At 48.2% G+C, this 20,463-nt stretch overlaps 1 protein-coding gene across 1 annotated transcript in view; it reads left to right on the forward strand.

Moving 5' to 3' along the window:
- col7a1 (collagen, type VII, alpha 1) overlaps positions 1-20,463 on the forward strand; it is a 418,430-nt gene that overhangs the window by 247,428 nt on the left and 150,539 nt on the right. Inside the window, exons 52-60 of the mRNA XM_086000010.1 lie at positions 3,099-3,131; positions 3,277-3,348; positions 7,167-7,226; positions 12,983-13,018; positions 13,119-13,199; positions 16,777-16,812; positions 16,913-16,957; positions 19,405-19,476; positions 19,627-19,671. Coding sequence (XP_085856136.1) covers positions 3,099-3,131; positions 3,277-3,348; positions 7,167-7,226; positions 12,983-13,018; positions 13,119-13,199; positions 16,777-16,812; positions 16,913-16,957; positions 19,405-19,476; positions 19,627-19,671 — 480 coding nt within the window. The remainder of the gene's footprint in view (positions 1-3,098; positions 3,132-3,276; positions 3,349-7,166; positions 7,227-12,982; positions 13,019-13,118; positions 13,200-16,776; positions 16,813-16,912; positions 16,958-19,404; positions 19,477-19,626; positions 19,672-20,463) is intronic.

Genomic DNA, 20,463 nt, shown 5'->3' on the forward strand with positions numbered 1-20,463 from the left:
TGATCTGGTCATTATCACATTGCTGTTTGTGGGAGCTTGCTGTGCACAAATTGGCTGCCGTGTTTCCTACATTACAACAGCGACCACACTTCAAAAAAGTACTTCATTGGCTGTAAAAGCGCTTTAGGACGTCCGGTGGTCGTGCAAGGCGCTATGTAAATGCAAGTCTTTCTACATAAACTGTGTCCATGCAGCAATGACCTCGATCTCTTATCCACAAGTGGTCTTCTACTCTTGTGTAATAGAATGACAATCAAAGATGTGCACTGGCGCACTGCATTTTTAAAATGCATTATAATGAAAGTCTTTCTTTCAACATCTGGGAAGAGAAAAGACAGGTAAACCTTCGGGTGTAACCCTTCGTGAGAATGAAGGGCTGCGCTGGGAATGCTAACACTCGAGATTTCCGTTAAAAAATAATCTCGGGCTGCAATCCCATTTAAGCGTCTACAGATGGCACTACTGAAAACAGTTATTTCGACTAACAGAAGTGCCACAAGTTGTCGTTTGATGGTGCTGTAGTTTGCAAAATGTTTTTACTCCAGTTCAAATGGGTGTGAAGCTAAGCTAGATCATTTTTATTTAAAAGGAATTGTGTGTGATTGTGGTTGTGTAGCCTGTACGATCGCAGGCTCCTGGCTGCGTTGCTGATTGGTCGGTGCAAACCGTGATGTTGCTGGTCAAGTGTGGACCAATCATATCTGGAGAATCGTTTCCAGAGCAACGCACACCGCAGCCAGAATCGCGGCCCACCTTCCCATTCCAAGACCGTGTTAGTAGCAGGTCCTGTTACGGTCATGGGTATCTGACATTCCCCACCACCTCTGGCATGGACCGTCTGAGCCTGTCCACAACATCTAAGCAGACTTTTTGGAGCGCACTGCCAACTTCACAGTTGCCTCCATCAATGTTCCCTTTCATTTTTTTTGGGGTGCGTGGCCCGTTCAAAGTACCACACAGCTTAAAGAGAACATTGTCCTCCATCCCCCACTAGATCTGCATTGTCTCATAAGAACATAATAGCATAAGAATTAGGAGCAGGAGTAGGCCATTCGGCCCTTCGAGCCTGCTCCGCCATTCAATGAGATCATGGCTGATCATCCAAATTCAGTACCCTGTCCCTGCTTTCTCCCCATATCCCTTGATGCCCTTACTAGTCAGAAATCTATCAACTTCTGTTTTGAATATACCCAATGACTGAGCCTCCACAGCCCTCTGGGGTAGAGAATTCCAAAGATTCACCACCCTCTGTGAAGAAATTTCTTCTCATCTCAGTCCTGAATGGCCTACCCTTTATCCTGAGGCTGTTTCCCCTGGTTCTAGACTCCCCAGCCAAGGGAAACATTCTCCCAGCATCCACCCTATCAAGCCCTGTAATAATTTTGTATGCTTCAATGAGATCCCCTCTCATTCTTCTGAATTCAAGCGAATACAGGCCTAGTTTACTCAGTCTCTTTTCATACGACAGTCCCACCATCCCAGGAACCAGTCTGGTGAACATTCATTGCACTCCCTCTATGACAAGTATATCCTTCCTTGGGTAAGGAGACCAAAATTGTACACAGTACTCCAGGTGTGGTCTCACCAAGGCCCTATATAATTGGAGTAAGACTTCTTTACTCCTGTACTCAAATCCTCTTGTAATGAAGGCCAGCATACCATTTACATGTCTTGTGTGCCACATGCGCATCAGGACATTGAGATGTGGTGGCTTGGCCCAGTAAGCCCACTCCTCCTTACACCACCTACCTTCTCCCCCATCAATCATTTCATCCCCTGAGGGAATGTTCTGGGTAAAATCTTCTAGATTCCCAAAGGTGCTCAAGCAGAACGCACTGATTATTCATCCATCTCGCATCTTCGCTATTCAACCTGGCTACTGCCCTCCATACACAACCCTTTCCCCGCCCCGCATTCCCCAAGTCCGGCATCACAGGAACTATATAACCTTCAACTCTGCTCCCAGCCAGATATTTGTGCAGCTCGTTTATGAAAAGATTAATTGACCCTGATTTTTGCTGGTATTATACGTTATACTCACAACATGCTGCCTTTTATTGCACGTTCTCCGCCTCCCGGATTCTGGCCCATTGACCCATACTCTGGCCCACTCGCCCGTACTCTGGCCCACTCGCCCGCACTCTGGCCCACTCGCCCGCACTCTGGCCCACTCGCCCGCACTCTGGCCCACTCGCCCGCACTCTGGCCCACTCGCCCGCACTCTGGCCCACTCGCCCGCACTCTGGCCCACTCGCCCGCACTCTGGCCCGCTCGCCCGCACTCTGGCCCGCTCGCCCGCACTCTGGCCCGCTCGCCCGCACTCTGGCCCGCTCGCCCGCACTCTGGCCCGCTCGCCCGCACTCTCGCCCGCACTCTGGCCCGCTCGCCCGCACTCTGGCCCGCTCGCCCGCACTCTGGCCCGCTGGCCCGCACTCTGGCCCGCTGGCCCGCACTCTGGCCCGCTGGCCCGCACTCTGGCCCGCTGGCCCGCACTCTGGCCCACTGGCCCGCACTCTGGCCCACTGGCCCGCACTCTGGCCCACTCGCCCGCACACTGGCCCACTCACCCGCACTGTGGCCCACTCACCCATTACATCCACACTTGCTGATCTGCATTGGGTCCTTGTTCCTCCAACGCACTGAAACAGCAGACCTAGACTCTGGCTGGATTCCTTGTCCTCCTCCTCGTCTGCAGGTGCTTCCATGGCCCTGTCTCTGCAGGCTCCTCCATCCCTACATCCCCTCTGGAGCCTTGGGTCCTCCGACTCTGGACTTTCTGCGCACCCTTCAGCTAGCTCGGAGCTACTGTCCGGAACTCTCTCCCTAAACTCCTCCCTTGTCCACTTCTCCACCTTCTCGAAAGCCATCTATTCGACCAAGCTTTTGATGGCCTCTCCTAACTCTTGCACCATGGCTCAGCATCTGTTCCTTTATCCATTTTATTTGTTTCCCCCGCACCCCCCTCCCCCCTCCCAGTAAAATGCCTCGGGATGGTTAAAGGTGTGAGTTGTTCAATCGACCTATGTTTCTAAAAGCACGTTGCATTCTCGACCTGAATGGGTTTTTCTAACTGTACCAACTCTTTTGTTCTACTCTAGATAACTGGTCCATCAGGAATTAAAGGTGACCGGGTAAGAGCAGCCCCTCTTTTCTATATCTGGTCTTCTCTGGTATCTGGTGTCATCTGCTCGGTCAAACTGTACCTTCCCAGTTTATTAGTAATTGGACGAGTGCTGTGCAATCTTGCTTTTCTAACAGTTATTTGTTTACCTATAGGGCGAACGGGGAGCCCCAGGACCTCAAGGGGAGAAAGGAATGAAGGGAAACCCAGCAGACAAGGGCGATAAGGTGAGGCAGAAATTATAGAGAGAATCGGCAACCGCAAACACGTGCGTGAGGAACGGGCGGCGGGGGGGTGGGGGAGAGACTGTGTGCACTTGTTACTTTAGCGTAGGTGCGTAAGAAGATAGGCAAAAGCCAAATACTGCCTGACATGAATCTTGTCATTCATGTGGAAATGACTTATGTAATAATACTGAGCGGCCTGCTGGTGGCGCTGTCCAGGGAGAGTATAAATACTCGGGCATGGGCCCAGCTTGCTCAGGACATTCTTTAACAGGAACTAGTGAAGGACACAACTAGATCTCCATGTTGAAAAACAGTTGATTAAAGCTTTGTTTAATACTCAGACCAAGTGCCTAGTAGTTTTCTTACGTCACCGCGGATGCTGGAAATCGGAAATAAAAACAGAAAATGCTGGGAACACTCAGCGGATCAGGCAGCATCTGCAGAGAGAGAAACAGAGTTAACGTTTCAGGTCGATGACCCTTCATCAGAACTGGGGTCCAGTTCCAGGAATTCTGGCTTAAACTGCCCAAAGGTTGTAACGGGAAGCAACTGCTATGCAATGGAGTCTGAATCCCAGTTCTGACGAAGGGTCATCCACCGGAAACGCGAACTCTGTTTCTCTCTCTCCACAGACGCTGCCTGACCTGCTGAGTGTTTCCAGCACTTTCTGTGTTTATTTGAAGAAGATAGGCATTGGGCGCCGATTACTGTCTATTTCTCGGGTTCTGCATTGCAATAACTTTCCTTAGAGTCTTCCATTTTGCAAAGTTCTCGAGGCTCAGGAGGAGCGATTGCTCCGAGGGACGATACGGGGACGAGGATGGGGAGCCCTAAACCTTTTTGCTGCAAGCACAGATAGCGGCGGGCTGTGAGTCCTACACCCGATCGGGTTGGATCGCCACCTGTTTAATGCTCCAGCAGCCCGTTCACACTGAAGCAGGCACATACGGTGTGGGTGGGGGTTGGGGGTTGGGGGGGGGGGAAAGCACCTCCCATTTCTGGGGAAGGGCATCATCAACTCCTGGAGTAGTTCAGGGTTTTTCCTACTGTAACTTGTACCAAGTTGCAGGAACAGACGTCTCGGAACTGGAATCGCTACGAGCGGGAGGGGCTATTCCTGTGCTGCTCACCATCTCAGAAACATAGAAACATAGAAGATAGGAGCAGGAGTAGGCCATCTGGCCCCTCGAGCCTGCTCCGCCATTCAATGAGATCATGGCTGATCATCCAAATTCAGTACCCTGTCCCTGCCTTCTCTCCATATCCCTTGATCCCTTTAGCATTAAGAAACATATCTAACTCCTTCTTGAATATATTTAATGAATTGGCCTCTACTACCTTCTGTGGTAGAGAATTCCACAAGTTCACCACTGTCTGGGTGAAGAAATTCCTCCTCATCTCTGTCCTAAATGGCTTACCCCTTATCCTTAGACTGTGACCCCTGGTTCTGGACTCCCTGGCCATCGGGAACATCCTTCCTGCATCTAGTCCTGTTAGAATTTTATAAGTTTCAGTGAGATCCCCACTCATTCTTCTAAACTCCAGCGAGTATAAGCCCAATCGACCCAATCTCTCCTCATACGTCATTCCTGCCATCCCAGGTATCAGCCTGGTGAATCTTTGCTGCACTCCCTCCATGGCAAGAACATCCTTCCTCAGATAAGGCGACTAAAACTGCACACAATACTCAAGATGTAGTCTCACCAAGGCCCTGTACAACTGCAGCAAGACATCCTTGTTCCTGTACTCGAACCCTCTCGCTACGAAGGCCAACATACAATTTACCTTCTTAACCGCTTCAGCGACTGGTGCACAAGGACACCCAGGTCTCGTTGCACTTCCCCTTCTCCCAATCTATTGCCATTCAGATAATAATCTGCCTTCCTGTTTTTGACACCAAAGTGGATAACCTCGCATTTATCCACATTATATTGCATCTGCCATGCTTCTGCCCAATCACCCAAGCTGTCCAAATCATACTGGAGTTTCTCGGCATCCTCCTCACAGCGCACACGCCCACCCAGCTTTGTGTCGTCTGCAAACTTGGAGATATTACATCTAGTTCCCTCGTTTAGATCATTAATATATATTGTGAATAGCTGGGGTCCTAGGACCGATCCCTGCAGTACCCTACTAGTCACTGCCTGCCACTCGGAAAAAGACCCGTTTATTCCAACTCTTTGCTTTCTGTCTGTCAACCAGTTCTCTATCCAAGTCACTACCTTGCCCCCAACCCCATGTGCCTTAGCTTTACACGCTAATCTCTTATGCGGGACGTTATCGAAAGCCTTCTGAAAGTCCAACTACACCACATCCACTGGTTCTCCCTTATCTATTTTACCAGTTACATCCTCAAAAAATTCCAGTAGATTAGTCAAGCACGATTTACCTTTTGTAAATCCATGTTGACTTTGTCCGATCCTGTCACTGTTTTCCAAGTGCTCTGCTATTACATCTTTTATAATAATGGACTCTAGCATTTTCCCCACTACCGATGTCAGGCTTACCGGCCTATAATTCGGCTCACATATGCTTTTCGATGAGTTGAGACCAATGTTGTCCCTAATTTCTTTTTGGGTGCGCGTTCAAATCTCCGCGCACGAGCGGTTTTTCCGTTCAGGAGCCAATTGCATGGGACCTCCAGAGCGCAGGAATACTGGTTGAGACTTTGGCTTCCTTATCCCCGGGTCTTCCCGTTTTTGAATCCAGGAATTCTGGTTTAAATTGCCCAAAAGGTTGTACCGGGAAGCAGCTGCTATGCAATGGAGTCTGAATCCCAAATTGTTGGATTCAAAGATCTCAGATACAAGAGTTCCAAATCAAAATGAACACAACTCTAATACACTAAAGGAATGAAGGGATATGAGGATCGGGCAGGAAAGTGGAGTTGAGGTCAAAGATCAGCCATGATCTTTTTGAATGGCGGAGCAGGCTCGAGGGGCCGAATGGCCGACTCCTGCTCCTAATTCTTATGTTCTTATTAACTCTGCTCAACCCAGTTAAACACGTGAGGTGACAATGTGGTCCACAAGATAGATAGGGATGGAAAAAGCCATTTGACCCATCTTATCCATCTACTAAAACCTGCAGTCCTCTCCCAACACAGCATGCCAGCCATTTCCTGAATGACGGCAAGGCTTTTGCCTCCATTGCCCTGTCCGGAATCCCATTCTAAATGTTGATCAGACTTCTGTGTGGAGAGAAATCCCAACTGAACGGCTCAGTGAAAGTGAGTGGAAAGCATTCTCTCAAACCATTGTGTCATGCGGCCACCAGGACGCTAGAAGGCGAGCAAGATCGACTTCTGACTTTACAGCCTTCCGGACTCGAGCTCGAGTTCAACAATTTCAGATCATGACCTCTGTCCCCATTATTTCAGACAGTAGGTGCTGGTAATGATTCTGCTGTTGCCATTTACACCTCCTCTAGACCCAACTTTTGTTTCTTGTCCCATTTTACCCCTTTTGCCTCGCACCGTCATCTCATTGTCATTTAATCTCTCCTGCCTTCCACCCTATCACAGACCTTTCCTTTTGTTCTGTCCTCCCCTCCCCCCCCCTTCCCTGCCCCTGCACCTGCTTAAAATCTGTCACATCTCTAACTTTTTCCGGTTCTGACGAAGGGTCATCGACCTGAAACGTTAACTCTGTTTCCCTCTCCACAGATGCTGCCTGACCTACTGAGTATTTCCAGCATTTTCTGATTTTATTTCAGATTTCCCGCATTTGCGGTAGTTTTGCTTTTGTTGTAGATGGACCTTGGTTTTTTTTTTGTCCCTGGAATGCTTCACAGTATTTACCATGTTGTTTTTTTAACAGGGCGAATCCGGATATGGCATCCCAGGGCAACCAGGACCCAAAGGAGATCCAGGTGACAGAGTAAGTCTTCAATCTTCACTTTAAAAAAAAAAAAATGATCAGCATAGTATCTTACAGCACAGAAGGAGGCCATTTGGCCCATTGTGTCTGTGCCGGCTCTTTGAAGAACTACCCAATTAGCCCCACTCCCCTGCTCTTACCCAATCGATCTGTAATTTTTCCTTTTCATGTATTTATCCAGTTCCCTTTTGAAAGTTATTATTGTAATGTATATACCTTTTAAGGGGGGGAACTACTTTTTACAGCTCATGTATACTGTAGTACCGGCAGTGACCACACCCGTATATAGCACTGAGTAGTAATCTGTACAGTCAGTTGCACTGTGAGCCACGTTGAGTAAACACCTGTTGTACCGTTCTCCGCAGTCTGTGTCTTATTATACACGGACGCAACAATTATTAAATCTGCTTCCACCATCGTTTCAGGCGGTGCATTCCAGATCATCATAACACACTGGCACAGAAATTCGGGTCTCCGCGGGTGAGTACGCACGGGGTACTCACCCGTAGGCCCAACGGAAGTGCCGGTTTCGTGCATGCACTGCGCATGCGCGGGAAACCGGAACTTCCGTTCCCTTAAAAGAAGGGGTTCACAGGTCGAACGCGTGCGCCGGAGAGGCAGCGCGTGCGCCTGGAACTTCCGTTTTTTTTGAAGGGTTCTCCGGGAGGGTAAGTCTCCAGGAGCTACACATGTAAAAAGCAGGCGCAAGGCCTGTTTTTAACAAGGTAAGTGGTGAATTAATTAAAATTAAAACATTTTTTCCACAGGTTTATTATTTTTAAATACTTTAAAGAAAGGTAAGTTTATTTTTAGCCCCGTTAGAAACTGTAATTAATTGTTTCAAAAATTTAAATTATTGTTTAAAATAGTTATTTCATGTAATTTATAGTTATTTTTAAAATGTGATTTAAAAAAAAAATTATTTGAGGTTTTAGTGATGTTTTGGGGCTTATAGTATTTATAGGTTTGACAGCTCTTCCTGTCAAACTTATGAATGGGCATTTCCCTGCTACCATTGGCTCTCCATGGTCCACGTGATCCCAGGGGACGCTTCAAACTAACTGCGCCCCTGGGATACGCAAGCACTGCGCGCCGGCAGTTGGAGGAGGCCCAGGATCGGAATCCCACGCAGGCCCACAGCACAATGGCCGGCACGCTAGGTAAGTGCAGGTCGGGGGCTTGCACCCACGGGAAGCCCCCGACCCGAATTTCTGGGCCACTGTGTAAAACAAATTCTCCTCATCTCCTCTCTGGCTTTTTTGCCAATTGCTTTACATCTGAGTCCTCTGGTTACCGACCCTCCTGCCAGTGGAAACAGTTTCTCCCGATCTACTATATCAAAACCCCTCATAATTTTGAACAACTCGATTAAATCTCCCCTTTACAAGGAGAACAGTCTCAGCTTCTCCAGTCTCTCCATGTAACTGAAGCACCTCGTCCCTGATACCATTCCAGTAAATCTCCTCTGCACCAGCCCCAAGGCCTTGACATCTTTGCTAAAGTGTGGTGCCCAGGCATTTGCAGGGCTGTGGGCTCTTGGAGTGGGACTAATTGGATAGTTCCTCAAAGAGCGATTTGAGGGCCCAGGTTCACGGCATTAAAGGCAGCAACACAGGTTGCTAAAGCTGTAAAAAAAGCAAATGGAATTCCAGGTGTTATTTACGGGAACAGCAGCACAGTGGTTATGTTACTGGACTTGAAATCCAGAGGCCTGGACAAACAATCTGGTAGTCCATGAGTTCAAATCCCAACATAGCAGCTGGGGAATTTAAATTCAGTTAATTATATAAAATCTGGAATGATCAGTAATGGTGACCATATAACTACCAGATATTCGTAAAAACCCATCTGGTTCACTAATGTCCTTTAGGGAAGGAAATCTGCCGTATTTACCCGGTCTGGCCTACATGTGATGCAAGACCCACAGCAATGTGTTTGACTCTTAACTAACCTCTGAAATGGCCTAGCAAGCCACTCGGTTGTACCAAACCGCCACAAGGTGAATTGAACATAAAATCCAAGAGGTACTGAGGAACCTAAAACTTTAATGAGACTTCCGTTAGACCACCGTGTGCAGTATTTGGGCTCCACACTCTAGGAAGGAGATTGATGCTTTGGAGAGGGTACAATGAGGATTCACTGGGGTGCTGTCGAGTTTGAGGAAAGACTTGAAAAATTGGGTCTTTTTTTGTTGGAACAACACCGATCACGATATGATAGAAGTGTTTCAAATTATGAAAGCATGGGACAAGGTAGATAGAATGGGAAACTACATTAAAAGGTATGACGGTAGACAAGCAATGGCTAGCATTTAAAGAATTAATACATAATTTACAACAAATATACCTTCCTTTAAGGCACAAAAACCCCACAGGAAAAGTGGTCAAACCGTGGCTAACAAGAGAAGTTAAAGATAGTATTAGATCAAAGGAAGAGGCTTATAATGTTGCCAAAAAGAGTAGTAAGCCTGAGGATTGGGAGGATTTTAGAATTCAGCAAAGGAGGACCCAAGAAATTGATAAAGAAAGGGAAAATAGAATATGCGAGTAAACTAGCGAGAGACATAAAAACAGACTGTAAAAGCTTCTATAGGTATGTAAAAAGGAAAAGATTAGTGAAAGTAAATGTGGGTCCCTTACAGGCTGAGACAGGAGAAATTATAATGGGGAATAAGGAAATGGCAGAGAAATTAAACAAATACTTTGGGCTGAATTTTGTCAATGGGAAGCTTTTGGAGGCGGGACTGCTGCTTGCCGGCTTTCAATCCCGCCTCCATCAGCTTCTGGCCAACTAGCATGATTTTCCCCTGATTGACCTTGTTAAGCCTGCCCAGCAGGCTCAGCAGGCCAATTAGGGGGAAGTCAGTGACAGAGCACGTCAACGTCTGACGTGCCAGCTGTCAAGATTTTTTGAAAGAAGAAATGTCAGCGTTTGACAACACTGACATTCTGTGTAGTTTGATGAGCCTTTATGTTCAGGACTCATCAAAACTTTCAACTTTGCAGAAATCACCTGGCTGTTGGATCAGAGGATCCAACAGCCAGTCTGTGATATCTACAATGAAGATGTTGGGACACCGGCTGCACAGCGGCTGAAGGCTGTAGGCAGAAACAAAGGTAAGTGAACATTTTGTAACACTTTACACTCACCTTACATACTTACCACTCCACACTTGCACCCATCACTCACCTCTGTATCGCACTTTCAGACCCCCGCAGATCTCCTACTCGGCTCCTTCACCCTGGTGGGGTTCCCCGAGGTTGGGAAGCCTGCACATCGAAACGAAAAATGGGGATAATCCTATTTTCTGCCTGTTAGCTACCTCTTAACAGGCACTTAGTAGGCTTTAATCCCTTTCCCGCCTCGAGGAGACGGGACCCGGGGCAGGGCGGCTTCCCGCCTCCTGGCAAGAGGGCACGGAGGCGGGATGGGGGCGGGTTTGCCACCTGCTCCCAAATTCTGCAACTTTACCAGCAGTCCCACCTCCTCGGGGCTGGCAAAATCCAGCTCTTCGGAAGAAGACGCAAAAAACTTCCCGGAAATAGTGGAGAACCAAGGGTCTAGCGAGAGTGTGAACTGAAAGAAATTAGTATTAGTAAAAAATTAGTACTGGTGAAATTAATGGGACTGAAAGCCGATAAATCCCCTGGACCTGATGGCCTACATCCTAGGGTTTTGAAAGAGGTGGCTATAGAGATAGTGGATGCATTGGTTGTCATTTTCCAAAATTCCATAGATTCTAGAACGGTTCCCGCTGATTGGAAGGTGGCAAATGTAACCCCACTATTTAAGAAAGGAGGGAGAGAGAAAATGGGGAACTACAGAGCAGTTAGCCTGACATCAGTAATAGGGAAAATGCTAGAATCTATTATTAAGGACGTGGTAAGAGGGCACTTAGAAAATTAATAATAGGATTGGGCAGAGTCAACACGGATTTATGAAAGGGAAATCGTGTTTGACAAATCACAGAATCACAGAAACCCCACAGTGCAGATAGAGGCCATTTCGGCCCATCAAGCCTGCACCGACACATATCCCACCCGATCCCCGTAACCCCACGTATTTAATCCCCCTAACACTAAGGGTCAATTTATCATAGCCAATCAACTTAACCCGCACATCTTTGGACTGTTAGAGTTTTTTGAGGTTGTAACTAGCAGAATAGATAAGGGGGTGTATTTGGATTTTCAGAAGGTATTCGATAAGGTGCCACACAAGAGGTTATTAAATAAAATTAGGGCTCATTGGATTGGGGGTAATATACTAGCATGGATTGAGGATTGGTTAACGGACAGAAAACAGAGAGTAAGAATAAACGGGTCATTTTCATGTTGGCATGCTGTAACTGGTGGGGTACCGCAAGGATCAGTGCTTGGGCCTCAGCTATTCACAATCCATATCAATGATTTGGATGAGGGGACCAAATGTAATATATCCAAGTTTGCTGATGATACAAAGCTGGGTGGGAATGTAAGTTGTGAGGAGGATGCAAGGAGGCTTCAAGGGGATATAGACAGGCTAAGGGAGTGGGCAAGAACATAGCAAATGGAATATAATGTGGTGAAATGTGAAGTATCCACTTTGGTAGGAAAAATAGGAAAAGCAGAGTATGTTTTAAATGGTGAGAGATTGGGAAATATTGGTGTTCAGAGGGACCTGGGTGTCCTTGTACACAAATCACTGAACGTTAACATGCAGGTACAGCAAGCAATTAGGAAAGGAAATGGTATGTTGGCCCTTATTACAAGTGGATTTGAGTATAAGAGTAAAGACGTCTTACTGCAATTATATAGGGCCCTGGTGAGACCACACCTGGAGTATTGTGTACAGTTTTGGTCTCCTTACCTAAGGAAGGATATACTGGCCATAGAGGGAGTGCAACGAAGGTTCACCAGACTGGTTCCTGGGATGGGGGGATTGTCCTATGCGGAGAGATTGAGTAGACTAGGCCTATATTCTCTAGAGTTTAGAAGAATGAGAGGTGATCTCATTGAAACATACAACATTCTTACAGGGCTCGACAGGGTAGATGCAGGGAGGATGTTTCCATTGGCTGGGGAGTCTAGAACCAGGGGTCACAGTCTCAGAATAAGGGGTTGGCCATTTAGGACTGAGATGAGGAGAAATTTCTTCACTCAGAGGGTGGTGAATCTTTGGAATTCTGTACCCCAGAGGGCTGTGGAGGCTCAGTCATTGAGTATATTCAAGACAGAGATCGATAGATTTTTGAGTATTAAGGGAATCCAGGGATATGGGGATAGTTCAGGAAAGTGGAGATGAGGTAGAAGATCAGCCATGATCTTATTGAATGGCGGAGCAGGTTCGAAGGGCCGAATGGCCGACTCCTGCTCCTATCTCTTAGAAGCAGTAGTTGAGAGGTCAAGAACGAGTGGTCATAGATACAAGATTAGATTTAGAACAGAGGTCAGGAGAAAGTTCTTTACACAGAAAGTTGTGAGGCTGTGGAATTCACTTCCAGGGTTAGCGGTTGAGGCAGAAACTATGGCAACATTCAGGATTAGATTGAACGGGTGGATGAAGGAAGAAGGTTGAAGGGATATGGGAACAGGACGAGTAAATGTGATTAGGACTGTTTGCTTGCGTGAAGGGTAAACGGCGACGCGGACGGAATGGGCCGAATGGCCTGTTTCCGCAATGTATCTCCTACGTCTTTGTATGGTGGGCGATTGTATTTAATGGTAGGTCCAGGCCTACAGTTGGAGCTACCGCACTAACGTGTCTGTCCCTCATTTCAGGGCAACATTGGACTTTCTGGGAGACCAGGAGAAAAGGTAAGCGATGCTCAGCGGCAAGAAAGAAAAGCCTCGCCCGGCTCCAAACACTCGGCTTTCGAACGGGTAAACAGTGGCTAACGACGGCGTGTTGTTGCAGGGGGATCACGGAGCAAGCGGAGAGCAAGGCGAGGCTGGAAAAACGGGACCACCCGGAACGATTGGACCCCGAGGGAAAGAGGTGAAAGCCCATTTGTGCTGTTGCTCAACCAGGGAGTTGCATTTAGTTTTGGTGCAAATTCCATTTGAAATTGGTCTCTTTTGATTACTTTGTGTCCCTGGCGATGATTTACTTAGTTCCAGCTGTTTTGTATGTAGTGCGCGTGGGTACCATTCTCGCTGGGCGAGGTGGGTTAAAATCAAGGCCATACATCGGCTCTCGGATACTGTATTCCTGAGATTGAACTAAACAAACGCCAACATGATCACCCTTTGTAGGGGATCTGTGAACTACTCCAACTGCAAGCATGTAAACATCGTTTTCACTCTGCTACTTACAGTTTCTGTGTATGTTTGCACAGAAGCCTATCATCACCATAGAAATGTCAAACTCGATTGTTGATTACTATGTCAGCTGTCCACAGATCAATGCAACAGTGCAGTCAACGTGATTGCGGAGACACTGACGGATGATGCCTCAATGTTGGTTTTCGCTGTGTGGAAGAGGGGAATAGTGTATTGTTACATAGGATATACGGCACAGAAACAGGCCATTCGGCCCAACCAGCCCATGCCGGCGTTTATGCCCCACTCGAGCCTCCTCCCGTCTTTCCTCATCTAACTCTATCAGCGTAACCCTCTATTCCCTTCTCCCTCGTATGTTTGCCCAGCCTCCCCTTAAATGCATCTATACTATTTATTCGCTTCAACCACTCCCTGTGGTAGCGAGTTCCACATCGTGTAGCGGTTATGTTGCTGGACTAGTATTTCAGAAGCCTGGACTCCTAATTCAAGAGAGCCTTAGTTCAACTTCCACCAGGGCAATTTGAGAATTTGAACTCAGTTTTAAAAAAAAGAAATCTGGAAATAAAAAGCTGGCGCCGGTAAGAAGCGACTTGCGAAGCAGTTGGATTGTCGTTCAAATCCGACTGGTGCACTAACGTCCTTTCAGGGACGTAAACTTGTCCTTACCCGCTTTGGGCCTATATGTGACTCCAATCCCTACACTAATGTGGTTGACTCTTAACTGCCCCTCTGAAGTGGTCGAGTGAGCCAGTCGGGGCAACCAGCGATGGGCCCCATCCCGAGAATAAATTGAAGAAATTCTCACAGAATGATGCACTAAAATATAATAGCAGGAGTAGCAATGATCTTCCCTGTACTCTTTAGCACCTCCATCTTTGGACTGATGGTACAGATGTGCGAAAACCACTCGTATCTCTATGACTCTATCAGTGTTTTCAAGGGGAGACTGGATCTTCTTCTTAGGCAGTCCCTCGGAACCGAGGATGACTTGCTTCCACATTAAAAATTGAGTTCGCAGGTGACTGATGAGTCCAATGCGGGACCTGCAGTCTCTGTCACAGGTGGGGCAGACGGTGGTTGACAGGCACTTGAGGGAAATAAACTTGCAGGGCTACGGGGATAGAGCGGGGGAATGGGACTGACTGGATTGCTCTACAGAGAGCCGGCACCGACTCGATGGGCCGAATGGCCTCCTTCTGTGCCGTTATGACTCTATGGGGGAAAAATTCAGTTGTTTGTGCCTTCCGTTAGCGCCTTAAGAGGGCACTAATGGGGCGCAAAGCAACTAGCGCCTGGGCACGGCGATGTTTGCGCCGCTCGCGAAATTAACTAGACATTTTGCAGCGGCGCTAAACACTACCGCCACGATCTCCTGCGCCGACAGATCGTGACATCAGTCGAGTGCGCAACGCTCCGGTAGCGCCCCAGACCGGATATTGAGTGGCACCCCCTGCCGTACCGCCTGCCGCTAGCAACGACAGGTTGAGGGGAGCGTTTTGCAGTCAGGAAGGGACTGGGGGAGCGCTATTTAAAGGCGACCGCTTCCTGCCTTTTTTTGTTGGTGACATTTTTGCACCACGCATTCTGAGAGAGAGAGAGTGAGAGAGAGAGAGAGAGAGACTTCTGGAGAGATTCAGCGCTGTGTGAAGGAGTTTTGGGTACTGAGCAGCACTTTGCAGGTTCATTTTGATTTGCCCTTCCTTGCATCTATTTAGAAGAGACTGTGGGGGCTGCACTCTGAGCTCTTTCCCTAGTTGATGTACAGGTCTCTCCAGGCCGAGATTCAAGGCTGCAATGAGCAGGATGTGGATGGAGAGCAAAATCAACCCTCCCCTTTAAGATAAAAACAGAAAAATGCTGGAGAAACTCAGCAGGTCAGGCAGCATCTGTGAAGAGAGAAACAGAGTTAACGTTTCAGGTCGATGACCTTTCGTCAGAACTCCCCTTTAAGAACTGGCCGGAGCCAGTGTGTCTGTGTTCCATTGCTGACTGACATCACATGAGCTTCGCCAGCACTCTGAGGTAGCGCCTCGCTCCTCGGCCTTTGCGCCTTAAGACGTGTGAAGCGCCCGATTTAGCGCTCCAATCACCTCCAGGGGCGATAAAAGCCAAGTTTTCCGTCGGAGGCGATAATTAGCGCCAGGCGCTAAACTTTGTGCACGGCCGCTAATGGCGCCCCAAACGGGACGATACTGAATTATTCCCCCTATGACTTATGACTCTATCCTATGATTACTGCTGTGTCTTAAATTGGGACCTTTAGTTGGAAGCCCATATTGTAGGACAGCACCAAGTTTTTTTTTTTAATTTGTTTCTGGGATGTGGGCGTCGCTGGCAAGGCCAACATTTATTGCCCATCCCTAGTTGCCCTTGAGAAGGTGGTGGTGAGCCGCCTTCTTGAGCCGCTGCAGTCCGTGTGGTGAAGGTGCTCCCACAGTGCTGTTAGGGAGGGAGTTCCGGGATTTTGACCCAGCGACGATGAAGGATCGGCCGATATACTTCCAAGTCAGTTTGAAAAAGGTAGCAGAGAAAAGGAACTAACCCAAGATTTGGTGATTCGGTGACACCAAGCATGAGTTTCAAAGACAGTTGGGAAAGGAGGAGACAGAGTAGTGATGAATGGCTCAGAGGATCAATAGTTGTGGCATGGACTCGATGGGCCGAATGGCCTCCTCCTGTGCTGTAATGACTCTATGACTCCTTTAATCTGTTTCCTGTGAGACTGTTGGTTGAGGGACAAGTGTTGGCCAGGACACTCTGAGAGCTTCCCTAGTCTTCTTCAGTTAGTACCTTGGGATCTTCAACATCTACCCAAGCCACAGGGCCAGGTAGGTGGGGCCTGAACAAGGGCTGAACGGGATTTAATATCTCACCTGAAGGACGGCGCCCCTGACGGGGTGGCACTCCCACAGTGCTGCACTGACGTGCTAAAGTCCTGGAGTAGGGCCTGAGCCCACGCTCCTTTCTGAGGCAGAGGCGGGAGTGATACCAACTGAGCCAGCGTACAGTACAGGTCTGTACCAGCGAAGGGCTGAGAAACCTTGTGGTGTATGTAACCTGTTCCACCTTAAGAGATGTACTACTTTCTCTTGGCTGCTGTATACTGTAATACCGGTGGTGACCACACCGGTATATAAACGTTGTGTAGGGATTTGCTGGGCAGTTCAGCCTTGACCTCCGAATAGTAAAGACCTGTTAAAAGTTATTCTTGTGGTCTGTGTCCAGTGATTTATAATAAGCATAACTGGGACACACAGACTTAACAAACCTAATGTATTTTCATTCTTTCCCAGGGTGAAAAGGGGAACAAAGGAGATGAAGGAACGCCGGTAACTTCACTTTTTAACTGAATTCCTCCTGAATTTTCAGCTGCTCCTTTTCCTGATTTCAGTCACGAAATAACCAATTATTGTCTTGCTTTTTTCCTAGGGAGAGACTGGATTACCAGGCCGTTCCGGAGAGAGAGGACTTCGAGTAATATATGTATTCTCTAGTCGAGTGTATAGTGAGACCTGAAAGGCTGGCTTTATCTCCAAGGCAAAATCCTAAAGGCATTTTTCTATTTGATGAGGGGGTCCCAAAGGAGCGATGCTCAAATGGAGACCTGCTGCCTTCTGTGCGACACTGTCCCCTCTTTATTTTACCCAGCACTGGCTTTTCTGTTGGAATCTGAATGAGATTCTGCAAAAAAGGGGGTGCCAACAAGGAAGGTTGGACCGTTTACGTTTCGGAGTGTAGCGGAAGAACCTTGCCATTTCCTGTCCGTTGCGCTTCCATACCGTGGCTTCAGGCTGTTCCTCTTTCCTGAGATGGTCCTCTTTCCTGAGGTGAGCTTCCGGCCACATATCCGCTCTATCACCAAGACTGCTCACTTCCACCTCTGTAACATCGCCCGCCTCCGCCCTTGCCTCAGCTCATCTGCTGCTGAAACCCTCGACCATGCCTTTGTTACCTCCAGACTCGACTATTCCAACGCACTCCTGGCTGGCCTCCCACGTTCTACCCTACGTAAACTTGAGCGCATCCAAAACTCTGCTCCCTGTATCCTAACTCCCACCAAGTCCCATTCACCCATCACCCCCTGTGCTCGCTGGAGTACATTGGCTCCCGGTCCGGCAACGCCTCGATTTTAAAATTCTCATCCTTGTATTCAAATCCCTCCATGGCCTCGCCCCTCCCTATCTCTGTAACCTCTTCCAGCCCACGACCTTCTGAGATCTCTGCGCTCCTCCAATTCTGGCCTCTTGCGCCTCTGTTTAACTTCTCATCCAAAAGGCAGCACCTCCTACAATGTAGTATTCCTTTAGTGCTGCACTGCAGTGTCAACTTAGATTATAAGCTTCTTTCCTGGAAGGGGGGGGGCTTGAATTCACAACCTTCTGACCTGGGGATGAGAGTGCTACCAACTGAGCCAAGCTGACACTTCATCGAATCATAGAATGGTTACAGCACAGAAGGAGGCCATTCGGCCCGTCGAGCCCGTGCCGGCTCTCTGCAAGAGCACTTCAGCTAGTCCCACTCCCCCGCCCTTTCCCCGTAGCCCTGCTATTATTTTCCTTCAGGTACTTATCCAATTCCCTTTTGAAAGCCACGATTGAATCTGCCTCCACCACCCTTTCAGGCAGTGCATTCCAGATCATGACCACTCGCTGCGTAAAAAGTTTTTTCTTACATCGCCTTTGGTTCTTTTGCCAATCACCTTAAATCTGTGTCCTCTGGTTCTCGACCCTTCCGCCAATGGGAACAGTTTCTCTCTATCTACTCTGTCTAAACTTAAGTGAACAATTTGCCTGGATCAGCTTTTTCCCTTTATTGGCCCAGAGGTTTTTCTTCCTCTGGATTTTTTTTTGCTTCTCCCAGGGCTGCGGGGGCGGGTATGAGGTTGGGGAGCCATGAAGGTCCGGGCCTCATGGTGTGGGGCAGGACTTGATGGACCAGCTGGTCTTTTCCTGCCCATCAATTTTACACGTTCGTAAGTCAGCGGCAGTTTGGAATCAGAAGTGGCGAGGCAAATAGAAGTGTCCCCAAATGGTAGATTGGGCCGATACTCTCTGGAGTTTAGAAGAATGAGAGGTGATCTCATTGAAACATACAGGATTCTGAGGGGGATTGACAGGGTAGATGCTGAGAGGTTGTTTCCCCTGGCTGGAGAGTCTAGAACTAGGGGGCATAGTCTCAGGATAAGGGGTCGGCCATTTAAGACTGAGATGAGGAGAAATTTCTTCACTCAGAGGGTCGTGAATCTTTGGAACTCAGAGGGCTGTGGATGCTGAATCGTTGAGTCTATTCAAGGCTGAGATCGATAGATTTTTGGGCTTTTGGGCAATCAAGGGATATGGAGATCGGGCGGGAAAGTGGAGATGAGGTCGAAGATCAGCCATGATCTTATTGAATGGCGGAGCAGGCTCGAGGGGCCGTATGGCCGACTCCTGCTCCTAATTCTTATGTTCTTGCAGAGTTCCTGGGGGGTTAAGGTACATTTGTGGGGCAGAGTAGAGGCAGCGTTACACCGTGTCACTTGACCCCAGAAGCGATTGAATGTGACAGAAATGGGTAAATATCCCATTCCCTAGCACCGACACCTCCTGACCTTGAAAAACACAAAAAAATTTGATGAAAGACTACAAATTAAGAAAACAAGATTCATGAGGTTACCAGACCATGGTTGGACTTCTCCTGTAGAGTACATCGTTTTCTCTACAATCTCCTGTATATTTTTCCCCCTTCGCATTCCCATGGATTGATAGTTTTCTTTTCGCAATGCAAAATAGAATACCATTTTTTGTGTCTCGGGAAGGTTATTTGGAGGCGGAGCCATTTTTTTTCAAGGGCTACTTTAAAAAAAAAATTAAATAAAACATTTCGCCTTTTCGCGACAAAGAAAGGAATACTTGTGTTTAAAAGCCTTCTACTGTTTTCAGGGTTTCCCTGGAACCGATGGCAGACATGGAGAAAAGGGCAGTGTCGGCGACCTGGGACAGGCCGGGAGAGACGTGAGTCCCATCGGCACGGCGCCGAGTTTACTCCGGAATGTCTCCATTTTACTTCCGGGTCGAAGTTCACTCAAATACAGCCATTTCGTAAATGCTTTTAACGTCATTGATTTTTATTGTTTTTTAAAAATTATTATTATTCTGCTTTAGGGGATCAGAGGTCCTGCCGGTTCAAAAGGAGACCAAGGCGATAAAGTGAGTGTGTTCTAGATATTAGAGAAGCGCGGTTACAGAAAGAACTATCGAGAGAAATGGAGCCAGTGGAAGCATGAATTAAAAACAGGAAATTCTCAGCAAGGCCGGTCCAAATCCATGGAGAGAAAAGGCAGGTTAACATTGCGGTGCAGGCAGCTTATAGCAGGGAACGAGCTCCCCGACCCGCCCCGCCGTTCTTCTATCTTTTTGGTTTTCTTCAGTCCCGTAGACGTCCCCGTTATCCTCAGGTTTCCATTCCTGAGGAAACTTGGAAATGGTGACGCATCTCCACTCTTCTCCGATCCTGCCCGATGCTGTGCACTTTACGCCTTTTCTGTTTTATAACAGTGCGGTGTAAGTGGCCACCGGGGATCTTTGAAAATCGCAACCAACGGGCTCCTACAGGGTACTGTGATGCCCAGCGCAGAGCGGCGGGACCAGGCACGGTGCCCTCTGATTCTCAAGACGAGGTGTGACGTCGGTTCGGCCATCGTGGGGGGGCCTCTTTTTTTTTTTTCATTCGTTCGCGGTGACGTGGGCGTCGCTGGCCAGGCCGGCATTTATTGCCCGTCCCTAAGCCGCCCCTGGAGAAGGTGGTGGTGGTGGTGGTGAGCCACGTTCTTGAACCGCTGCGGTCCGTGCGGTGAAGGTGCTCCCACGGTGACATCCAGAGGAGGTCAGTCGCTTCATTGGAGGGAAATTCCGAAGCCGCGTCATTCCAGCACCCTCTTGTGCACCTCCCAGTGGATGGCGATAGAACTGCAGAACCCTAGAGGCAGGACCACTGGCGCA

This window comes from Somniosus microcephalus, chromosome 11, assembly GCF_052327205.1.
Source record: "Somniosus microcephalus isolate GS21.2 chromosome 11, FLI_Smic_1.0, whole genome shotgun sequence".
In the NCBI taxonomy this organism is placed as follows: domain Eukaryota; kingdom Metazoa; phylum Chordata; class Chondrichthyes; order Squaliformes; family Somniosidae; genus Somniosus; species Somniosus microcephalus.